The sequence below is a fragment of the Haemaphysalis longicornis genome, unplaced genomic scaffold (genome assembly GCF_048455015.1).
Source record: "Haemaphysalis longicornis isolate Haplotype H1 unplaced genomic scaffold, Haemaphysalis longicornis Haplotype H1 scaffold_14, whole genome shotgun sequence".
Lineage (NCBI taxonomy): Eukaryota > Metazoa > Arthropoda > Arachnida > Ixodida > Ixodidae > Haemaphysalis > Haemaphysalis longicornis.
Genome location: NW_027526245.1, coordinates 29,991,178 through 30,008,681, shown reverse-complemented (window position 1 = coordinate 30,008,681; position 17,504 = coordinate 29,991,178). Strand labels below are relative to the sequence as shown.

The following is a 17,504-nucleotide window of genomic DNA, read 5'->3' as shown; positions in this document are numbered from 1 at the left end:
ATCAGTGAATACTGGTTCATTCTCTGATTAACAATGCGGTTCTGTGAGCCTTGTAACCGCTAGATACGACTCAATAATTAAACAAAACTCTATTTTTACAGTTTATGCGCAGCAACTATGTACAGACACCTGCTTGAGCAAAATAACATACGCCGACAATTTGGAGCGTAGTCAGTGGCATCCACCTATAGCATGACTGACATTACCATGCGCATTCTTTCATTACCATTATCGTCAGCGGTGCTTGGCCAGTAGCGTCAGGGTCGCCCCCCGCCACAGCAGATAACGCCTCGAGCTTTGCGATCGCTGCGCCGACTGCCGCCGCTTCTCTGCGGCGCATGCGGGATGCGGGATGAGCGCTGCGCAGCTGGTAGCGGCTCACGTTGTGTTTTGTTTCTCTTTCCCTTCTGTTTTCCTTTCCGCGCACTAAACAACCTGTTATGGTGATGTCTGTAAGCACATAGTACGTTTAGGCCACTTCAAAAAAATAGATCTTTGCGTCCTGGTAGAGTGCTAGAACGCCAAGAAGAGCTTTCCGCGGACACGGTTGTGCGCGCTTCTAGGCCGCTCTTACGGGCGTCGGCGACGGCAGCAGCATGTCACCACTGTCACCTCCGAATACGTCAGGCGGAAGTGTATCCTATTGTCGCCTTGTTTAGACCTGGTACTGGCACAGTGAGATGTCGGTTTCGTTTTGCAGCGCGGACACCGAATGCTTCTTTGTATCGAATATATATACGTCGTAGAAAAATATGTTTTGGAGATGTGATTAGCCAATACCTCACAATAACTGGCGCCTTTTATGGGAGTATAAGCCACGCGAAAATGTTAAGCATATTTCAAGGCACTGCGCCTGGAAATTGGTGACACTGGTGCCTTATTGCAAGAACCTACGAACGTTAATGAAACCACGGAAAAATAAATGGTCTGCAAGTCCGGAAGAAACTGGATAACTCGTACGGCAATGAAAGGAAAAACAGTGCAACTTCGGAAATGCTACAGGCGTTCGTGTAAACTTAAGCAGGTAGGTAGGACTCACAAGACCAACTAATAGGAAATGCACTCATATTTTTAGAGACAGGGGGGGGGGGGGGGTGAGGTAGGAGAGGCGCCTAACTATCGTTGCGCACAAATTCGGAGCGAAATCAAGTTATGACTGTTTTATTAACCCCGCCAACACGCTGCACGTTAACTTTTATTTTGTTTTGCGACTTTAACGAACGGGTGATCACTCGGCGGACACATTTTTGAAGTACGCAGTAAGTAAGTTCACAAAGGTGTCGCTGGAATGGTGTGGTATCTGATAACGTGCTCTGATTTCACGTTTGTGCTACATCCTGCAGACTCCCTGTGCCATATGACGATGTTTCGAGGAAGCGTTTAGTCGCGGAAGCCAGTACAAGCAGAGGATTTACATATGTAGCTGATGAATATTTGCGAGGGCTCACCTCGCGACAAGACGACCATGCAGTACATCCTTTGTGGTGTGCTTACTCCCGCACATAAATTTGCATTATCCATCGTACCTTTTTCGTAGAATGGCCGTGAAATGTATGCCCGGATAGTAATCAATATCTGAGATATGAAGCGTAACTGGCGTGCTGACAGGTATGAGTTCTCCGCTAGATTATGTAAGCACACGAAACCGATTTACATCGCAGTGTATGGCCGTAGCATGAGTATCTGAACGAACGCTGCTTACGAAGGTACTGTTAGTAAATTTCAGGGTAGTGAAATTACAATCAGCTCCATGCATATGCCGATTTCGCGACGCCGGGCTGTGACACACACCTGGCGCTTATGTGGACCCAATGTACCACACTAAAATCGCGTCCAAAGCATTTACACTCTCGTAAATACACAACATTTCCGAATAGAGGGACTGATTCCAACGCATATTTTCGACGCATACAAACGGAAAATATCAGACGCGAACGTGCCGCAAAAGCAACGCCGACAGTTGTGAGCGGGCCGGAGACTCCCGAGACTGCTTTAGAAATGGGCTGCTAGGGGGATTTCAGTGGCGCCCCTACAGGCAGCACTCGAGGCTTATAGACGGTCGCGGGTAATCGCCGCTCTTCCAGTTCCGACTGGGCTTACGCATTCACAATAAATGTAGGACGCCACAAATTCTTCGGCTAGTTCCTGCAAATACGGGGTTTGCAATGTTTGTTCAGGATATATGAGGTTGTCAAACGGGAATCCTGTCCAGGGCCAAGTGTGAGACAAAATGTTCACGGTCAGACCAAAAGGAATATAGGTATGCCTTTCGGCGAGAAAAGGAGAAAAATGCCTTTAAAAAATTGGAGCAGCTCTAGTACTAGCGGTGCAGGGCTGGAGAAACAGCAGAGAAGGCGGCCCCTCTCCCTCCGTCGGAGACCCGGCTGTTGCACCTCACAGGGATTTCCCAACTTGCCACCAAAAGTTCTCAATGACCGCCGGGCCCCGGTCGTTTTGTCTGCAGCCATATCTCTCCGAAAGTGAACCGCATAAGCACGCGCTATAACTCCCGGCAACCGGCTTTATGAACCCGGCGTCTGTGCTCCCCACTTCATGCGCAAGCGATGTTCACTGCGAGGGGAAGAGCACACGAGAGATCACGTCACGATGGCTCGGAAGAGCGTTCCCGAAGGTCGAGCTGGCCGACTCCGGGCGCTCCGCTTGAAGCGCAAGCTCACGTGCCATACCCAGCTTTCTCGCTCAAAATTCTGATCTCTCAGGAACCTAGGGAAACCACTTCAGGACAGTGATATTTGGCACAAAGCAAGAAGTCAACGTGCAGATGAAAACACTGGAAGAAGTTTCCAAGATTCTGAATATTTTATGCGCAATTCGCTGTCAAATCTTACTCCCCATGCATTTCTATGGGATAGTTTCCATGGCTCAGGAACCTAGCCACAAAACGTGCAAGTCTTGAAACTGTGCGCAAAGCAAGTTTTCACCCCCAATATTAGCAGCGCAAAATAACTTTCCATTACGATAAATAAGGGCAAAGTAATCGCTGTTGAAAGGGCTGCCATGAGCGGGAAAGCTGCACATGGCTGAGTATTTTTAATCGTAGTTTTAGCCAGCTCCTCACGTGGCCCAAGCATGGCTGACGCCAGGCGCTTCTAACGAGGCGCACGCTCCAATGCGCCGTCTTTCTCTTGACCTTTTTTTCGGTAGCGCTATACGGCGACACGAAAAGCTTAAACAGCTCTGCTGCTAAAGAGTAAAAAAAAAATTGGCGGACGATTACGATGCTCCCTAAGCGACATTCGAGCGCACCGCCAACTGCAGTCTTCGCAGTGACGGCGCATAGCAGCGCGTCTCATAAGTGATTTCGTCATCAGCGAGCGCACGACAGCGCCCTCGATTCTGCCGTTGCCTATGAGCGCGTCGCCGCTACCGAGCATGTCTCGCGCGTTCTCGACATCAATCAATCAATCAATCTGTTTATTTGGCATCTACACACTTACAGATGCCGGGAGCACGGACAAAAAGCCAATAATGTGGCTTGACGGGGTCCGTGCCCCTTAATGTACAGGTCATGTAAAAGTGCACATTCAAATTGTAGTACAAGCTGCGCATGCATAAAATTCGCGTTTATACAATAAAATCAGCTAGCAACAACACCGCAGCACCACCGCATTTAGCGGCATAAAACGCAAACACAAATACACCCTCCCAAGATTACACTAATACTGACAACCTGCAGGGTAGAAAAACAAAATGATAAGACATGACACCTAAGGAATCGAAAAATCCCCTTTCCCTCATACGGTCGCCATGCTTTCCTCCTCCGCTTTGCTGCTTGCTCTATTTCGTCTGTCTACGGTGTCCTCCTCGTTCGCTCAAGTGCAACGAGGATAACGGCGACGCAAACCACAGAAGCGTGCGCTTAAAAGACGCGCTCAGCAAAGTTCAGGATAACAGCTCTGGTGCCATTGGCTGAACTTCCATCTGGTTAGATCTAGGATTCAGAATGCCGTTCCTCGGCTTAACGTTGCGGTGCGGACGGTGACGGGAACACCGCTCAAGGAGCCCAGACCTCCCTGTAATCGCTCTACATAGGGCAATCTGCAGCAGCCCAGCTTGAAATAATAGACTGGTCGAAACATGCTCATACCATCAACGTTTGCTGCGCTAACAGACAAAGGGCTAATAGGCATCTCGACAAGGCACTACTTAGAGTATCCGTGTTATAGGAACACAAAAACCACACGGCCGCCTTTTCAATCGGCGCTCTACGGCGATAAACTCGAGGGAAATAGCATGGTCTCTCTGGTGACCAGAGTTGAAACGTTTATTGGAGATTTTGATGCGGGACAAATGAATAATTGTGTAAGCTAAAATTGTCTGGCTTTTTTTTTCATTTCGCGAAGCTGATATTGAGTGCTCTGTAAGTCTAAAAACTTTTTGTACATGTGATAATAGGTTGAACGGAACAAAATTTTTAACGTTAAGTTATAGTAGTTATAAAACGCAGGTACAAAATCTCAGAAATGTATAAAACGCAGTGAGAGCGTTTTATACCTTTGTTTAGGTAAACTCACGGCATCATTGTGCTGCATGCATGTTAAGAAAGAGCCAAAATAACACTCCCTTGAACCTACCTTCCATGCATCAGATATCATCCAACCCGCAGTTTTGGTGGTCCTGGGGAAAAAGAAATTTTTCGAATTTTCAAATTTTCAAAATACCCGAGAAATTGTTTTAAAAAGAAGCGAACCAGCCTGTTACGAACAATGCTATGCGTTAGCACAACTTTCCTTATTTGGACACGACGCTTTCCAAGTGCGTGGGTCACAAATTTGTAGGTCCCATAGGACTGTGACCAGACGAGTCCCCATATGGCACCAGGGTCAAGCGACAGTACGACTGCTTTTGGCCCCGACCCGTATGCGCACGCACCATCGCGCACATGTTTAGCATAGCTTCTAAGCTGTACCGCATTTCCTGCCGCTTTCGCATGCAGGGAGAGCCGAGGCCGCGGAGCCGTGTACACACCGTACCAGACGGACAGCCGCGTGAATGCGCTGCAGCTCCAGATACGCTGCGTCCAGGTCATCCTCGTCCTGCTGATCATCACCGCCGTTATCACCGGCATGTTCTGCTGGATGTACCTCTACGGTGCGCTTCAGTTTTGACCTCTCCTGTCCCGTGGACATCTCATCCGCGCTCCGAAACAACTGTGCGCCAACCAGCATTTAAAGGGGCCATAATGACAAACCAGAAAATAAGTCACGAAAGGCGCTTTTTGAACTACCAAAAACTAAGGCAATATTTAGATACTTTCAAACTTTGCCCCACACTGACGTTATAGGCAAAAGAGAGACGTAATAGGCAAATAGGCAAAATAGCAAACAGGAAAATGAACGTAATATACAAAAGATATTCGGGGCACCCCTACAACATTTATCTGTAATTAAAATGGGCGTTCGCAATCAAGTGATATGACCACACGGAACTAGAGGCCCCACTTCAATCGTCCTGTCCTGCTTCTTGTGGGTAGCGTAAGTTCGCGGCCCCAAATCACGATAACAATTGTGTGACGTCATAGAACAATATCGGCAAAGTAGGTGGGGATTAGGGCCTGATATGTTTTCTTTGATGTCTCGATTATTTTTTGAAGTTTGTGATAAAGCAGGTGTCTTTTTTGGTGACAAAGAGGTTTTTCATAAATGAAACTTGTATTTTGTCTTCGTGGCTTCTTTAACGACCAGGTGTTTTGAGCGCGGAAATTCTTGACAAGACAATCGACGTGTATACGCTCCGCCGCATCAACTACAAAGGGACTGCACTTGCACTTGGAGGGAGGCACGTTGCAATAGTACTATAAGCACGCGGAGAAACAAAAGTTCTTGTTGCACAAATAAATAGAAGTAGATTAAACCACATCAATATTTCCACCGATTTTTAAATCAAGGTGTGATGTACGTATACAGCCTAGTTTCCTCTACGTACGGTTTTGAAAGCGCAACTGGTTTTGCCCGGACTGCGCTGCTAGTTTTTTGGGGACAGCAAAGATTAAAAAAAAAAAAAGGTATAGAGACATTTAAGACTGCGAATCAGCTCTCGCGTCAACATTGGAATGAGGCCTGCGAGCGCATGGACCTTCAAATGGGGTTATCACAAACATGGAACATCTTACGCAGCCTCATTGACCCAGACAACTGCAAAACAACACAACGACATCACGTCGGCCTACAATTGCACGCCCTAAGATTCAACTTAAAAACTATGCAGGAATCGGCAACCCAAAACTAGACCGCCCCGTCACCACGTTCGAGGTTCGCGCTGCAATGCACGACTTACGCACTAAATCCGCACCTGGTCCGGATGGCGTAACGAATGAAAAGGTTTTGAAATCTAGACGACACATCTATCGAGGCACTAACCAAATTTATGAACGATTGTTGGGAGACTAGCCGCATACCACACCAATGGAAAACGGCTACAATAGTGATGATGCCGAAGCCTGGGAAAAAGCTACACCTTGAACACCTCAGGCCTATATCTTTAATTCGTGTTTGGGTAAGCTTCTCAAGCATGTGGTGTTCAACAAAATAAATGTCTACATAGAGGAAAACGACCTGTACCCTCACAACCATGATAGGTTTCAGTGCGAAATTATCGACCCAGGACGTTATGTTAGGCATGAAACATCAGATAATCGACGGCGAAGGCTGCTCCCCGCTCGACACAAGGCCATTCTCGGTCTTGATCTCACCAAGGCGTTCGACAACGTCCGTCACAAGGCGATTCTCGAGGGCCTCGAGAGACTGGGGACAGCAAAACGAGTTTACAATTACATTAAAAATTTTCGTTCTGACAGATCGGCATCCCTAATGATTGGAAACGTTGAATCGAGCCAATTTGTTTGTTTTTGTTTTGTTTGTTTTTATTGTTTATTTACAAAACAATATTCAGTAGCGGTCTGTCTTGGTGCCAAGGCGAGAGGCGGCACTGAAAGCCACCTGACTGGGCCTTCGACACCAGACAGTACACGCGGCAAACAACATGAGCGCAACATACTTCCAACCAGATTGCTGAATCTCAAACGCTCAAAACACACTATATCAAACATTACATAAAAAAAATGTAAAATGTTCAAACGCATTGCAAACTATCGTGCGCATACAATAAAAAAAAACACGTACAGAGTATCAAACACGATAAGGCGCAATATAGGTGAACAAAAATGACAGAATTTGTAGTCAACACATACATCACCAACATGACACATAATCATTAAGGCCAAAGGAAGAACATGTCCTTTAGGACTGAAAAATTACGCCCACTTCCCCTCGCGGGAACCTTGGTGTGATGCGACGCTGAAGGGGGTTCCATTGTGCGTTTCCGTTGGGTCGATTACTCGAATTGCGTGAGCAATCGCCGGGTAATGCGAGAGAGGGAGAGAGAGAGCAACGTAGCGCGGACGACCGTCGACTGAGAGACCGGCCGGAGCACGGCATATGCGCAGCGCGTCCGAAGGAGAGGACACGGCGGATAGAGAGGGCGCTGCACCTGCGCACAGCGCGCTTGCGCCGCGCGCAGTGCCGCCCATCGGCGAAGTGAGAGAGCGCGCCGCACTGGCGCGCCACAGATGTTGGGGGAGAGGGCGCGCTATCACGGCGAGAGGAGAGGGGGTGAGCGGAGGAGAGACGCAGCTGTGCGGACGCAGACAACGACGACGCAGGAGGACAGGGCCGCAGGCAAGAGATGCTCCTCTCAGTGTCGCATCTAAAAAAAAATGTACAGAAAAATTACCATGGTTCGTGGAAATAGGTTTTACTTAGTTTTCTGAATTGAGATGGGAAGCCGTGGGATGCCGAAAAGCTCGTTACTTTCACCGTTTTTATTTAACGCCGCCATAATGGGGCTACTCCGACAAACTAAATGAGATAGCCACTCTAAATCATAGCTTCTACCCTGACGACGTGACCCTCTGGGTCACCGGCGGCGGCGACGGACTTGTGCAAGACACGCTACAGAGCGGAATAGACGCGATAATCGATTATGTCCGCCCTCGATCCCTCGAGTGCTCCCCCAAAAAATCCGAGCTCTTAATATACAGACCCACTAGCAGGGGACGCAAACGGGACCTTGCTACACCTAACATCGAGCTCTATGCGGGAAGTCAACTCATTCCTACAGTGGCCAGTATCCGAGTCCTTGGCATTAAAATTCAAGATAACGGCCACAATAAGGAAAACATTAAACGATTAGAGAAAAGCACGCAACTAATCATGCGATTGATTGCATGGGTAGCAAAGAGGAACAGAGGCATGAAAGAAGAAATCCTAATACGACTGATTCAGTCCTTCGTGCTAAGCAAAATTACTTATGTACTCCCTTTCTCAATTTCAAAGCGGACGAGAAATTAAAAAACAATGCTCTCATCAAAAAGGTGTTCGAAACAAGCGATCGGCCTTCCATTCAGCACTGCAAATGATCGTTTTGAAGCGTTGGGCGTCCACAACACGCTCGACGAATTAGTGGAGGCACAGAGAACGGCCCATTACGAAAGACTATCCCAGAGCCAGACCGGAAAACACGATCTTCGTTCGCTAGGAATAGCATACGAAACACAGGTGGGCCCGTAAGAGGAGATCCCCGGCGAGTGCACCTCTACGTTCCCCCACTCCCGAAAAACATGAATCCTGTGCATAAGGTCGAGCGCAGACGGGAACGAGCACGCGCGCTGGACAAACGGTTTGAAAGATCAGAGGACGTGGCCTACGTTAATGCAGCCGAATACGGTAGCGATAGCCGATCGTCAGGGACAATTACTCACTGCCTCTGCGCTCGCTACGGTGCGACCTACGGAGGGTGAGGAGGCGGCCATTGCAGTGGCCATATCCAACACCAGCGCAGAAATAATTGTTAGTGATTCGAAATCGGCAGTTAGACATTTTTTAAAAGGTAGGGTATTGCCTCGAACCACAAGCATACTCGCAAAAGCGAAACATATAAGAAAAGTTCAAATAACATGGACACCAGCACACTCGGGTCTGACAGGAAATGACAGGGCCCACGACGCCGCCCGAGGTTTAATTGACCACGCAGACGTCGATCCCTCCTCACCCAACCTCGGCAGGTCAGAAAGAGATCGCATTGTGTCATAAAGAGAAATCACAGATCATTACAGATTGGCAGGACGAAAATATACCGCCGCGCACCGTAGCCTCACTAAACGAGACGCGGTATGGTGGAGGCAGTTACAGACGAACACGTTTCGAAACCCGGTTGCACTCAGTCGCTGCTATCCCGAAATGTACTCAGGAGATTGTAAGCTATGCGCGGGTCGGGCGGACCTCTACAATATGTTATGGTCGTGCCCCGCAAGGCAGAATAAAAATAGTGCAGCAAATGCTGAGTGCAACTCGTTCACTGTAGCGAACATGGATCAATGGAAGACCGCTTTGCTCAGCCCCGACCCGGAAGTGCAGCATCGGGTCGTCTGGATGGCCAAGGCCGCCGCCAGAACCCAGGGGCTTCTGGCTGACGACTGCGGAGAGGGGAGGAAGACGAGTAGAAGACAACACCGTCTCCTTCGTCCCTTTCCTTTTTGACCTCATCACGGGCACAATAAAAGTTTCTACTACTATAAAAACAGCACTTAATATTGGACCCAAATAGAAAGGAAATCAGTTCAGAAAACAGCCATGACAGTGGACATTATTGTTCGACATTACAACTTTCTTTGTAAACAAACCGTGCGTTAACAACGCTTTCAACGGAATAAACCACATAAAGCGTCTTGAAAACAAACATTTCATTAGGAGGGCACAATAAACAGCTAGTCAAAGTTATGCACATTAACTCAGAAACGTACGTAACATTCGAAGTTTCCGTTGATGGGGACGATGAGTTTCTCAACTTCGCGAAAATATCACTCTAAGTAGTCTTACCAACATATGAGGATCGTAGTGACAAGTTAAAGGGACCATGCAGGCAAGACAACAGAACCTGCGATGTCCTATGCTCTGCTGTGCGATTGGGTGAGACCGGCAAAAGCAAACGCATATTAGGCAGGGCTAAGCTTATGGAGTGAGCTATTTAGGCTTAACTGTAATGCGTATTCATTTTTCAGCAGCAAGAATGGTGGGGTAAGCAAAGTAAGTTACGAAACTACACGTAAACATAGAAGTACCGATGATACTACGCGCACTGTGCTGTTTTAGCTGCACAGCACTGCGCCGCTTTGTTGTTGTGTGAGACGACACTGGCTGCTTGGCGTAAGCGACGCTGTCTTACGTGACCATTTTTTTTCGAGCGAACAGCATGTTTCACGGGATGATTACTTTCTCTCTTACTAAGAAAAACAACCCAGGTGCAAATACGATCAAAAACAAAACACAGGCAGGAAACGGCCCAGCGCAGTATTGTTGTTCCATCTAGGAGGACTGAGGGTAAGGAAGGCTGCAGAGCCTAATGGCTCACTGGAAGTTCCTTTGAATACCCGCCATTGTGATTTCATTGCAGACGTCACGAAAGCACACAGATTGGCGGGAGAATCAAAATTTTCACCAAAACTGACCAATTTTGCTGTGAATGCTCCATAGTTTGGTGCCGTACGAGCGTTGGCAGCAATATAAAACCCGAAATCTTTCGAATAAAGCAAGCTTGTAGTTTGTTTGCATGGCTCGTTTAAGTAGTCGTTACTCTTTTTGTGCGGAAAAAGTCAACAAATACGGAAAACGTTTGCCCTCAGTAGAAATAGGTAGAAAATAGACAACCCTTCTCAGACCTATGGCGTAGAGGTTTGGCGTAGAAGCAACAGAATGAATTTTGGTTCAGCGACCTCAAAGTGTCGAGGTATTTATCGGCAGTCATAATAATAATAATGTAACGTGGCGGCAGATGACACGAACCATGTAGCGATGAAGCGATGTATTTATTTAATGGTGAAGAACTATTTACATCCAGCCATAACCGAGCCCGGCATGGCTGCGCCGCGCACACAGTTCTTCTTCGTAGTCATCCCGGGTGGTAGGCCATCGCTAAACAGGGATTGTCCCGTCCCGTGACATCACCTACCCGGTCGATGACGATCGTCCCAGTCGACGCCGAGGCAAATTGGCAATTGAAGGCGGATGAGTGTTGGGGCAAAAAATGCAGTGACGAATCACTTGCCGCCACGGATGACGATGACGGTGTTGATGATGCCTGGCCCAGCAACAACAATGGCTTCAACCGCGGTGAAGCACCAAAGGTCTTCGAGCCACGTCGGACGAAAGGGCGGGGGAAAACATCTTGGGCTTGTCTGGGCACGGCTCGTTTCGTCTGGTCTTCATGCTGATCTTTCGGGCTGGGAAACACGGGGCGGGGAACATCGTCTTGTTCTGGTCTCGACTGAGCTGGGGCGGCCCGGTGCGGCTTCGTTGTCCTTGGCGGCTGCGTCCACGCCGATGCGATGCGATGCGGAGACCAGGATGGGGATCACGAACCCGCGCGTTCCACCAAATGTACGTGGCGGCAGATGACACGAACCATGTAGCGATGAAGCGATGTATTTACATAACGGTGAAGAACTATTTACATCCAGCCACAACCAAGCCGGGCCTGGCTGTACCGCGCACACAGTTATTCTTCGTCGTCATCCTTGGTGGTGGGCCATCGCTAAACAGGCATTGTCCCGTCCCGTGACAGTAATTATCGGCAATAATACCCACGGAGCAACGACTGATTTCCGATACAATTCGGAACAAGAAGCCAGTACATAATAGAAGGAGCTTTCGGCATAGCTTGAATTGCAGCAAGAAAGCCGTTTTCGAAAGGGCTTCATTGAAACTTCCATCGTGGTGGACTCGTGGAGTTTCTTATCCCAGTTTAGTGGCTTTCATTATTGTTATTTTTATATTTAACACCGAAAGCATGAATAGATTTTCCATATCGCTCCAAGCGTGCCGATAGTCCGGATATTTCTTGTCGCCCCGGCTCCCGTCTGAAGCAGAGTGCACAAAATATGGGAGAAGGATCAGTTTCATCCGCCGAGGTGGTTCAGCCGCTAAGGCATTAGGCTACTGAGAGCAAGGACGCCGGTGGAATCTCGGCCGCTGTGGGTGTTTTTCTAACGACGTGAAAAACTAAAACGCCCGAATGTTTACATTTCGGGGTATTTTAAAGATTCTAGGGGCCCTAAATCAACTGCTCCGCGTTGATGACAGCAACCACATTGAAGGCTCGTCTCAAAACAACACGAAACTTTCAAGCAGCCTTTGCGGCCGGTCTTACCTGCTTAATGTTCAAGTCGCTGCGAGAGTACTATGGCGGAATGTGATGCAGCAGTAACGATAGAAACGATGCTTGGTGCGTGGCATATTCAGGGTGCTGCACACTCAGATTAATTGCCACATGCCGACGTGTCCTGCGGTGTGACCATCTCAGTGTGGATAATTGAAATATCAAGCATGCAGAACAAGCCAGAAAATCCTGTCGGAATAGACAACTGCTATTTTCAGTTATTACAGTGAATCTGTGCGCTTCCTTTGGGGGAAGTCCTTCTCTTAAGTAGATTGTTGGGTTTGGAAATGACGGGAGCCCGACGACGCGGCAGCAGTGGCTTACTGCTTTATTCGACGCATGGACTGGCGTCAGCACAAAGTACAAGTCAAGAAGAAGCACACACAGATAGGGCTGCCGGCTTATGAAGCCGGCACCGTCGCGTAGACAGTCGCTCAGATCTTATCAAGAGATAGCATCGGGCGCGTGCTACGCCGAACACTGCAAGATGCCGAGCTGCCGGACGTAACATCCCTCCCCCTCTTAAGCCAAAAGTTCACTTCAACTTTTTTTTTCAGAACATGTACAGCATACGCAGAACAACAAAATATGCAATCACTCATTGCAACAAAATCACTCGCACATCAGCCGGTCAGGCGGCCGTCGACTCCGGGTACTGCGCCGAAGTGGGGTTCGCGAGGCAGCACGGCTACTGACAGTAGAGAGTTTTAGCTAACCGTTTTCGACGGTCCGCTCAGGTATCAGCGGCACGCTCAGCGCAGCCGGAGCCAATGCCGTTCGCGGCCAATCGCGGCACGCATCCGCAATGGCGCTCCCGCTTGCTATCGGAGCGGAGCGGCCCGTGCAAAACGGCCAGCTAAAACTCTCCAGTTTCTGCGCACGAGTCACTTGGGTGATTGTGCTCAGGGAAAGCTACCCAATCAGGTTGCACATCTTGTTCGCTGGTACATTGAGGCACAAAGGTTGCTGCCCTCAAATGATCTGCATGCACAAACCTTATGCGCTGCTGCACACGAACCAGAAATGTGACATCAGACAATCTTGATCACTTTGCCCCGAAACCACTTGATGTTTTCCCCTCTGACCGATTTCACCATGACCGCATCCCCCACAGAAAACGTTCTAGCCGCACCGCGACGCTTGTTTGCGGTACTCTGAATACTTTTCATTTTATCTTTCATTGCTTGAGTCATGTTTGGTTTCAACAGGGAGAGGCGCGTTCGCAATTTCCTACCGAGAAACAGTTCAGTTGGTGTCTTTCCAGTGAAAGAGTGGGGAGTCATTCGGTACGAAAAAAGAAAGTTGTCTACCTTGTGCTGCATGCTTCTGCCGCACTCGGTCTTTTGATCAACAAGTAGGGATTCCAACAGAGCCTTTTTTACGGTTTGAACTGCACGTTCCGCGGCACCGTTTGACTGTGGATGGTAAGGCGGTGCCAGAGTGTGCTTTACACCATTTTTGCGAAGGAATTCTTGGAATTCCGAGCAAGCAAACTGGGGACCATTGTCCGTCACCACTTCAACCGGCAACCCATACGACGCGAACACAGAGCGGACAACTTCAACTGCTTTCTGCGCAGTTGTGCTGGTTATCAGTTTAACTTCCACCCATTTTGAGTGCGAGTCAACCATGACCAAGAAGGATTTTCCCTCTTTTTCCGCGAAGTCCATGTGTACGCGCTCCCAGTTGTTCGAACACCACATCCATTGCTGCAATGGAGCGGCTGGAATCGCAGCTCAAATGCTGCCACAAATTTCGCACTTCTTTACACGCTCCTCAAGATCTTTGTCGATGTTAGGCCACCACACCATTCCTCGAGCCAACATCTTCATTTTGTTAATCCCAGGGTGCTCTTCGTGCAGTAGGTCTAAGACATGTTTCCTCAACGAACTGGGAATGACTACACGGTTGTTCCAAATAAGACAGTTCATTTCTAAGGAAAGCTCATACCTTCTGACAAAATATGGCTCTAACGCTTTGTCGACTGCTTTAGGCCAACCCTGCCACGTAATTTCGCAAATAATTCTGAATTCGTCGTCTTTGTCAGTTTCTTTGGCTACTTCTTTAGCCGTGAGTGGCATGTCTGGAATGGGTGAAAAGTAGTTCACCGTTTCGTCAGTAGACCTCCGAGGCAACGCTAACAGTGACAACCCATCTGCATTGCCAATCGAGCCTCCCTTTCGGTACTCAATATTATACTGATAACTAGCCAGCAAATTCGACCAACGGTGCAGTCTTGCTGCTGCAACGGAATTTTTGAGTGTTTCTTTGGGCCGAAAATGTAGGTCAGCGGCTGATGGTCCGTCATGATAGTAAACATTCGCCCATACCGATATTTGTGAAATTTCTGTATGCCGAACACGATTGCAAGTGCTTCTCTTTCAATGTGCGCGTAGTTTCTTTCCGCTGGGGTCAACGTTCGAGAAGCGTACGCCACCGGTCTATCTTCCCCGTTTACAACATGAGAGATAACGGCAGCCACGCCATGCGCAGATGCGTCACAAGTTAGCCTCAGTGGCTTTGATGCGTCGTAGATTTCAAGAACTGCATCGCTACAGAGAAGCTCTTTGCAACATTCGAAACTTTCTTGGCATTCTTGGGACCAGTTCCATTCATTTTCTTTCCTTAGCAATTTATGCAAGGGTTCGAGCATTTCGGCCAGAGCTGGCAAGAACTTTGCGTAAAAGTTCAAAAGACCCAAGAATTGATTGATTTTGATTGATTGTAGGGTTTAACGCGCCAACGCAACGCAGGCGATGAGGCGCGCCGTAGTGGAGGGCTCCGGATTAATTTTGACCACCTGGGGATCTTTAACGTGCGCCGAAATCTCGTGCACACGGGCGTTTTTGCTTTTCGCCTCCATCAGAAAAGCGGCCGCCGCGGCCGGGAATCGAACTCGCGACCTCGTGCTCAGCAGGGCAACCCCTTAGCCACTGAGCCACCGCGGCGGGTAAAATACCCAAGAAAGCTCGGAGCTCTTTTTCGTTTTGTGGCTGTGGTGCATTCCGTACAGCCTCAACCTTTTTTTTCTTTTGTCGGCCTCAGCCCTTTGCCGCTTATCTCGTGCCCGAGATACCGAACGCTGCTTTGAAAAAATTTGCATTTTGCGGCATTTGAGCGAATGCCATGCTTCTGAAGCTGCTTTAGAACGCGTTCAGTGTTTTCTGCGCATTCCTTTCGAGTTTTACCCGAAATAAGTACGTCGTCTAGGTAGCAAACAGTTCCCGGAATTCCTTTTAGGATTTCGTCCATAACTGACTGGAACAACGCGGGTGCGCTTGCCACGCCGTAGGGAAGACGTCTGAACCGAAACAACCCAAGGTGTGTGTTCACCGTGAGGATTTCCTGGGAGTGCTCGTCAAGCTCCAGTTGCGGATATGCTTTTGACAAGTCTAAAACAGTGAAAACTGTACCCCCTGCTAGAGTTGCAAAAATATCTTCGGGCAGTGGAAGCGGATAATCATCTATCTTCAAATGCGGATTTACCGTCACACGATAGTCACCGCAAAGCCTCACACTTTTGTCGTCTTTCAAAACTGTGACTAGGGGCGTTGCCCAGTCACTGTGTGGGACTCTGTAGATAACGTCGGCTTTTTCCAAGCTTTTCAGCTCAGTTTGCACGCTTCCGTGAAGCGCGTAAGGCACTGGCCTCGCTTTGCAAATAATTGGCTGGGCAGTTTCCTTCAACACCAAGCTTCTTTTGAAACCTTTGATGACGCCAAACCCTTTTTCAAACGCCACCGTACTTTTGTTTCAACGACAACTCCGTTGTGACCATGTTTACGGACGTCACTTGTTTCCAGTTTAAGCGCACTTGCGACAACCAATCCCGGCCCAGCAAATTCGGCATAACAAGACCCTTGACGTCTCGCGCAATGATCAACGGCAAAATGTGGTCCTTCCCTTCATAGGTTATACTAACCTGAACTCGTCCTATTGCTGGTATCGAGCTCCCGTTGTAGGCTGTTAGCCTTACCAGAGTCTTTCAATGTTTTACTGGTCACGAAACTTCGGCGCTCGTTTCATATAGGGACCGCGCGCGCCGCTACAGGCGCCACCGCCGCACGAAGGTCATCCAGCCGCCGCGCGTGCGGCGTATTGGCCAGCTCTTGGCGTGCAAACGCTTGCTGCTTTTGGTGTCTGCGCGCGCTGATTAAGTGTGTTTTTTTTTCGCAGTAGTTACCGACGAATAGCCCAGTCATTGTGTATATCACCTGCCTTCAATGGGGTTTTAGTTTTCGAAGCAAAATACCGTATACTTCGGCCGCGAACGGCAACGGCTTCTGCGTGCTCTGGCACAAGCGCTGCGCCGTCGTGTTTACGGATTTTTAAATCTATATTGCTTTTTTTCGTAAAGCAAAGCTGTAATTACCACATATACGGTAGCTGTGTAGTCACGGAAGTCTGCGGGCCTATCGATAATACAACAAAAAAACTGAAAGAAACCAAGTACGTGTCGTTCAGACTACGCTTAATGAATCCGTTGATTGCTCTGGAATGCACAGAACGCTAAGAGAGATAGCCCAATAGTATTGTCGTTTCGATGAGTTGTTACATACTTGAGAACATGTAAAAACGCTGCAGAAACGCGAAGGATCAAAACACGAAGAGATATATGTTGCACCATGTGTCTTTCTGCATTCACGCTTTGCAATACTTGAACAAAAAAAAGGAAGCGAAAGAAGAATAATAAAACTGATTTTATCACACGCAACAAAAAATTTCAATGTTACGAAGGGAGACAAAAGAGCGTGGTCCAGCGTACAAAAATTTATTTTTTCGCGCTGCGATGTGCAGCACACGGAGAAAACAGAATATTTCCACGTAGCCAAGAACGAAGCAAAGCTTTTTCTGAACGCAGCGAGCAAGCGATCTCCTGCACTACAAAAGACTAGAATGAAACACAAACGTCGAAGAAGCAGCCCTCATTCCCACAGCCGTTTTTCACCCCGTCACGTCACCGTCCCGTCACTGTCTTCCGTCATGGGCGCCGTTTTTCGATCGATTTCTCGCCGAAAACGGTGCGACGGTGACGGGAGGCCGAGCTCTACGTTTCCGTCACGTCAACTTGACGGGACCATGCCCTGCGCTAAATTAGCTAATCAGAAAAATTTTTACGGCTAAATATTGCGAAAAGTGAGCCCAAACCATTTTCCTTACTTTTTAGATTAAAAAAGCTCAAGTCTAGGCTAAACTGATCACTAGGCAGACGACCCTGTAATCTGACGGAAAGCTCCCGTGTAGATCCAGTCTGAACACTTCTCCGTTCCGTC

At 48.3% G+C, this 17,504-nt stretch overlaps 1 protein-coding gene across 1 annotated transcript in view; it reads left to right on the top strand.

Moving 5' to 3' along the window:
* Window positions 1-17,504, top strand: part of LOC144164825 (neprilysin-1-like) — a 67,263-nt gene that overhangs the window by 1,479 nt on the left and 48,280 nt on the right. The window contains exons 2-3 of the mRNA XM_077695086.1: window positions 4,610-4,632; window positions 4,969-5,112. Coding sequence (XP_077551212.1) covers window positions 4,610-4,632; window positions 4,969-5,112 — 167 coding nt within the window. The remainder of the gene's footprint in view (window positions 1-4,609; window positions 4,633-4,968; window positions 5,113-17,504) is intronic.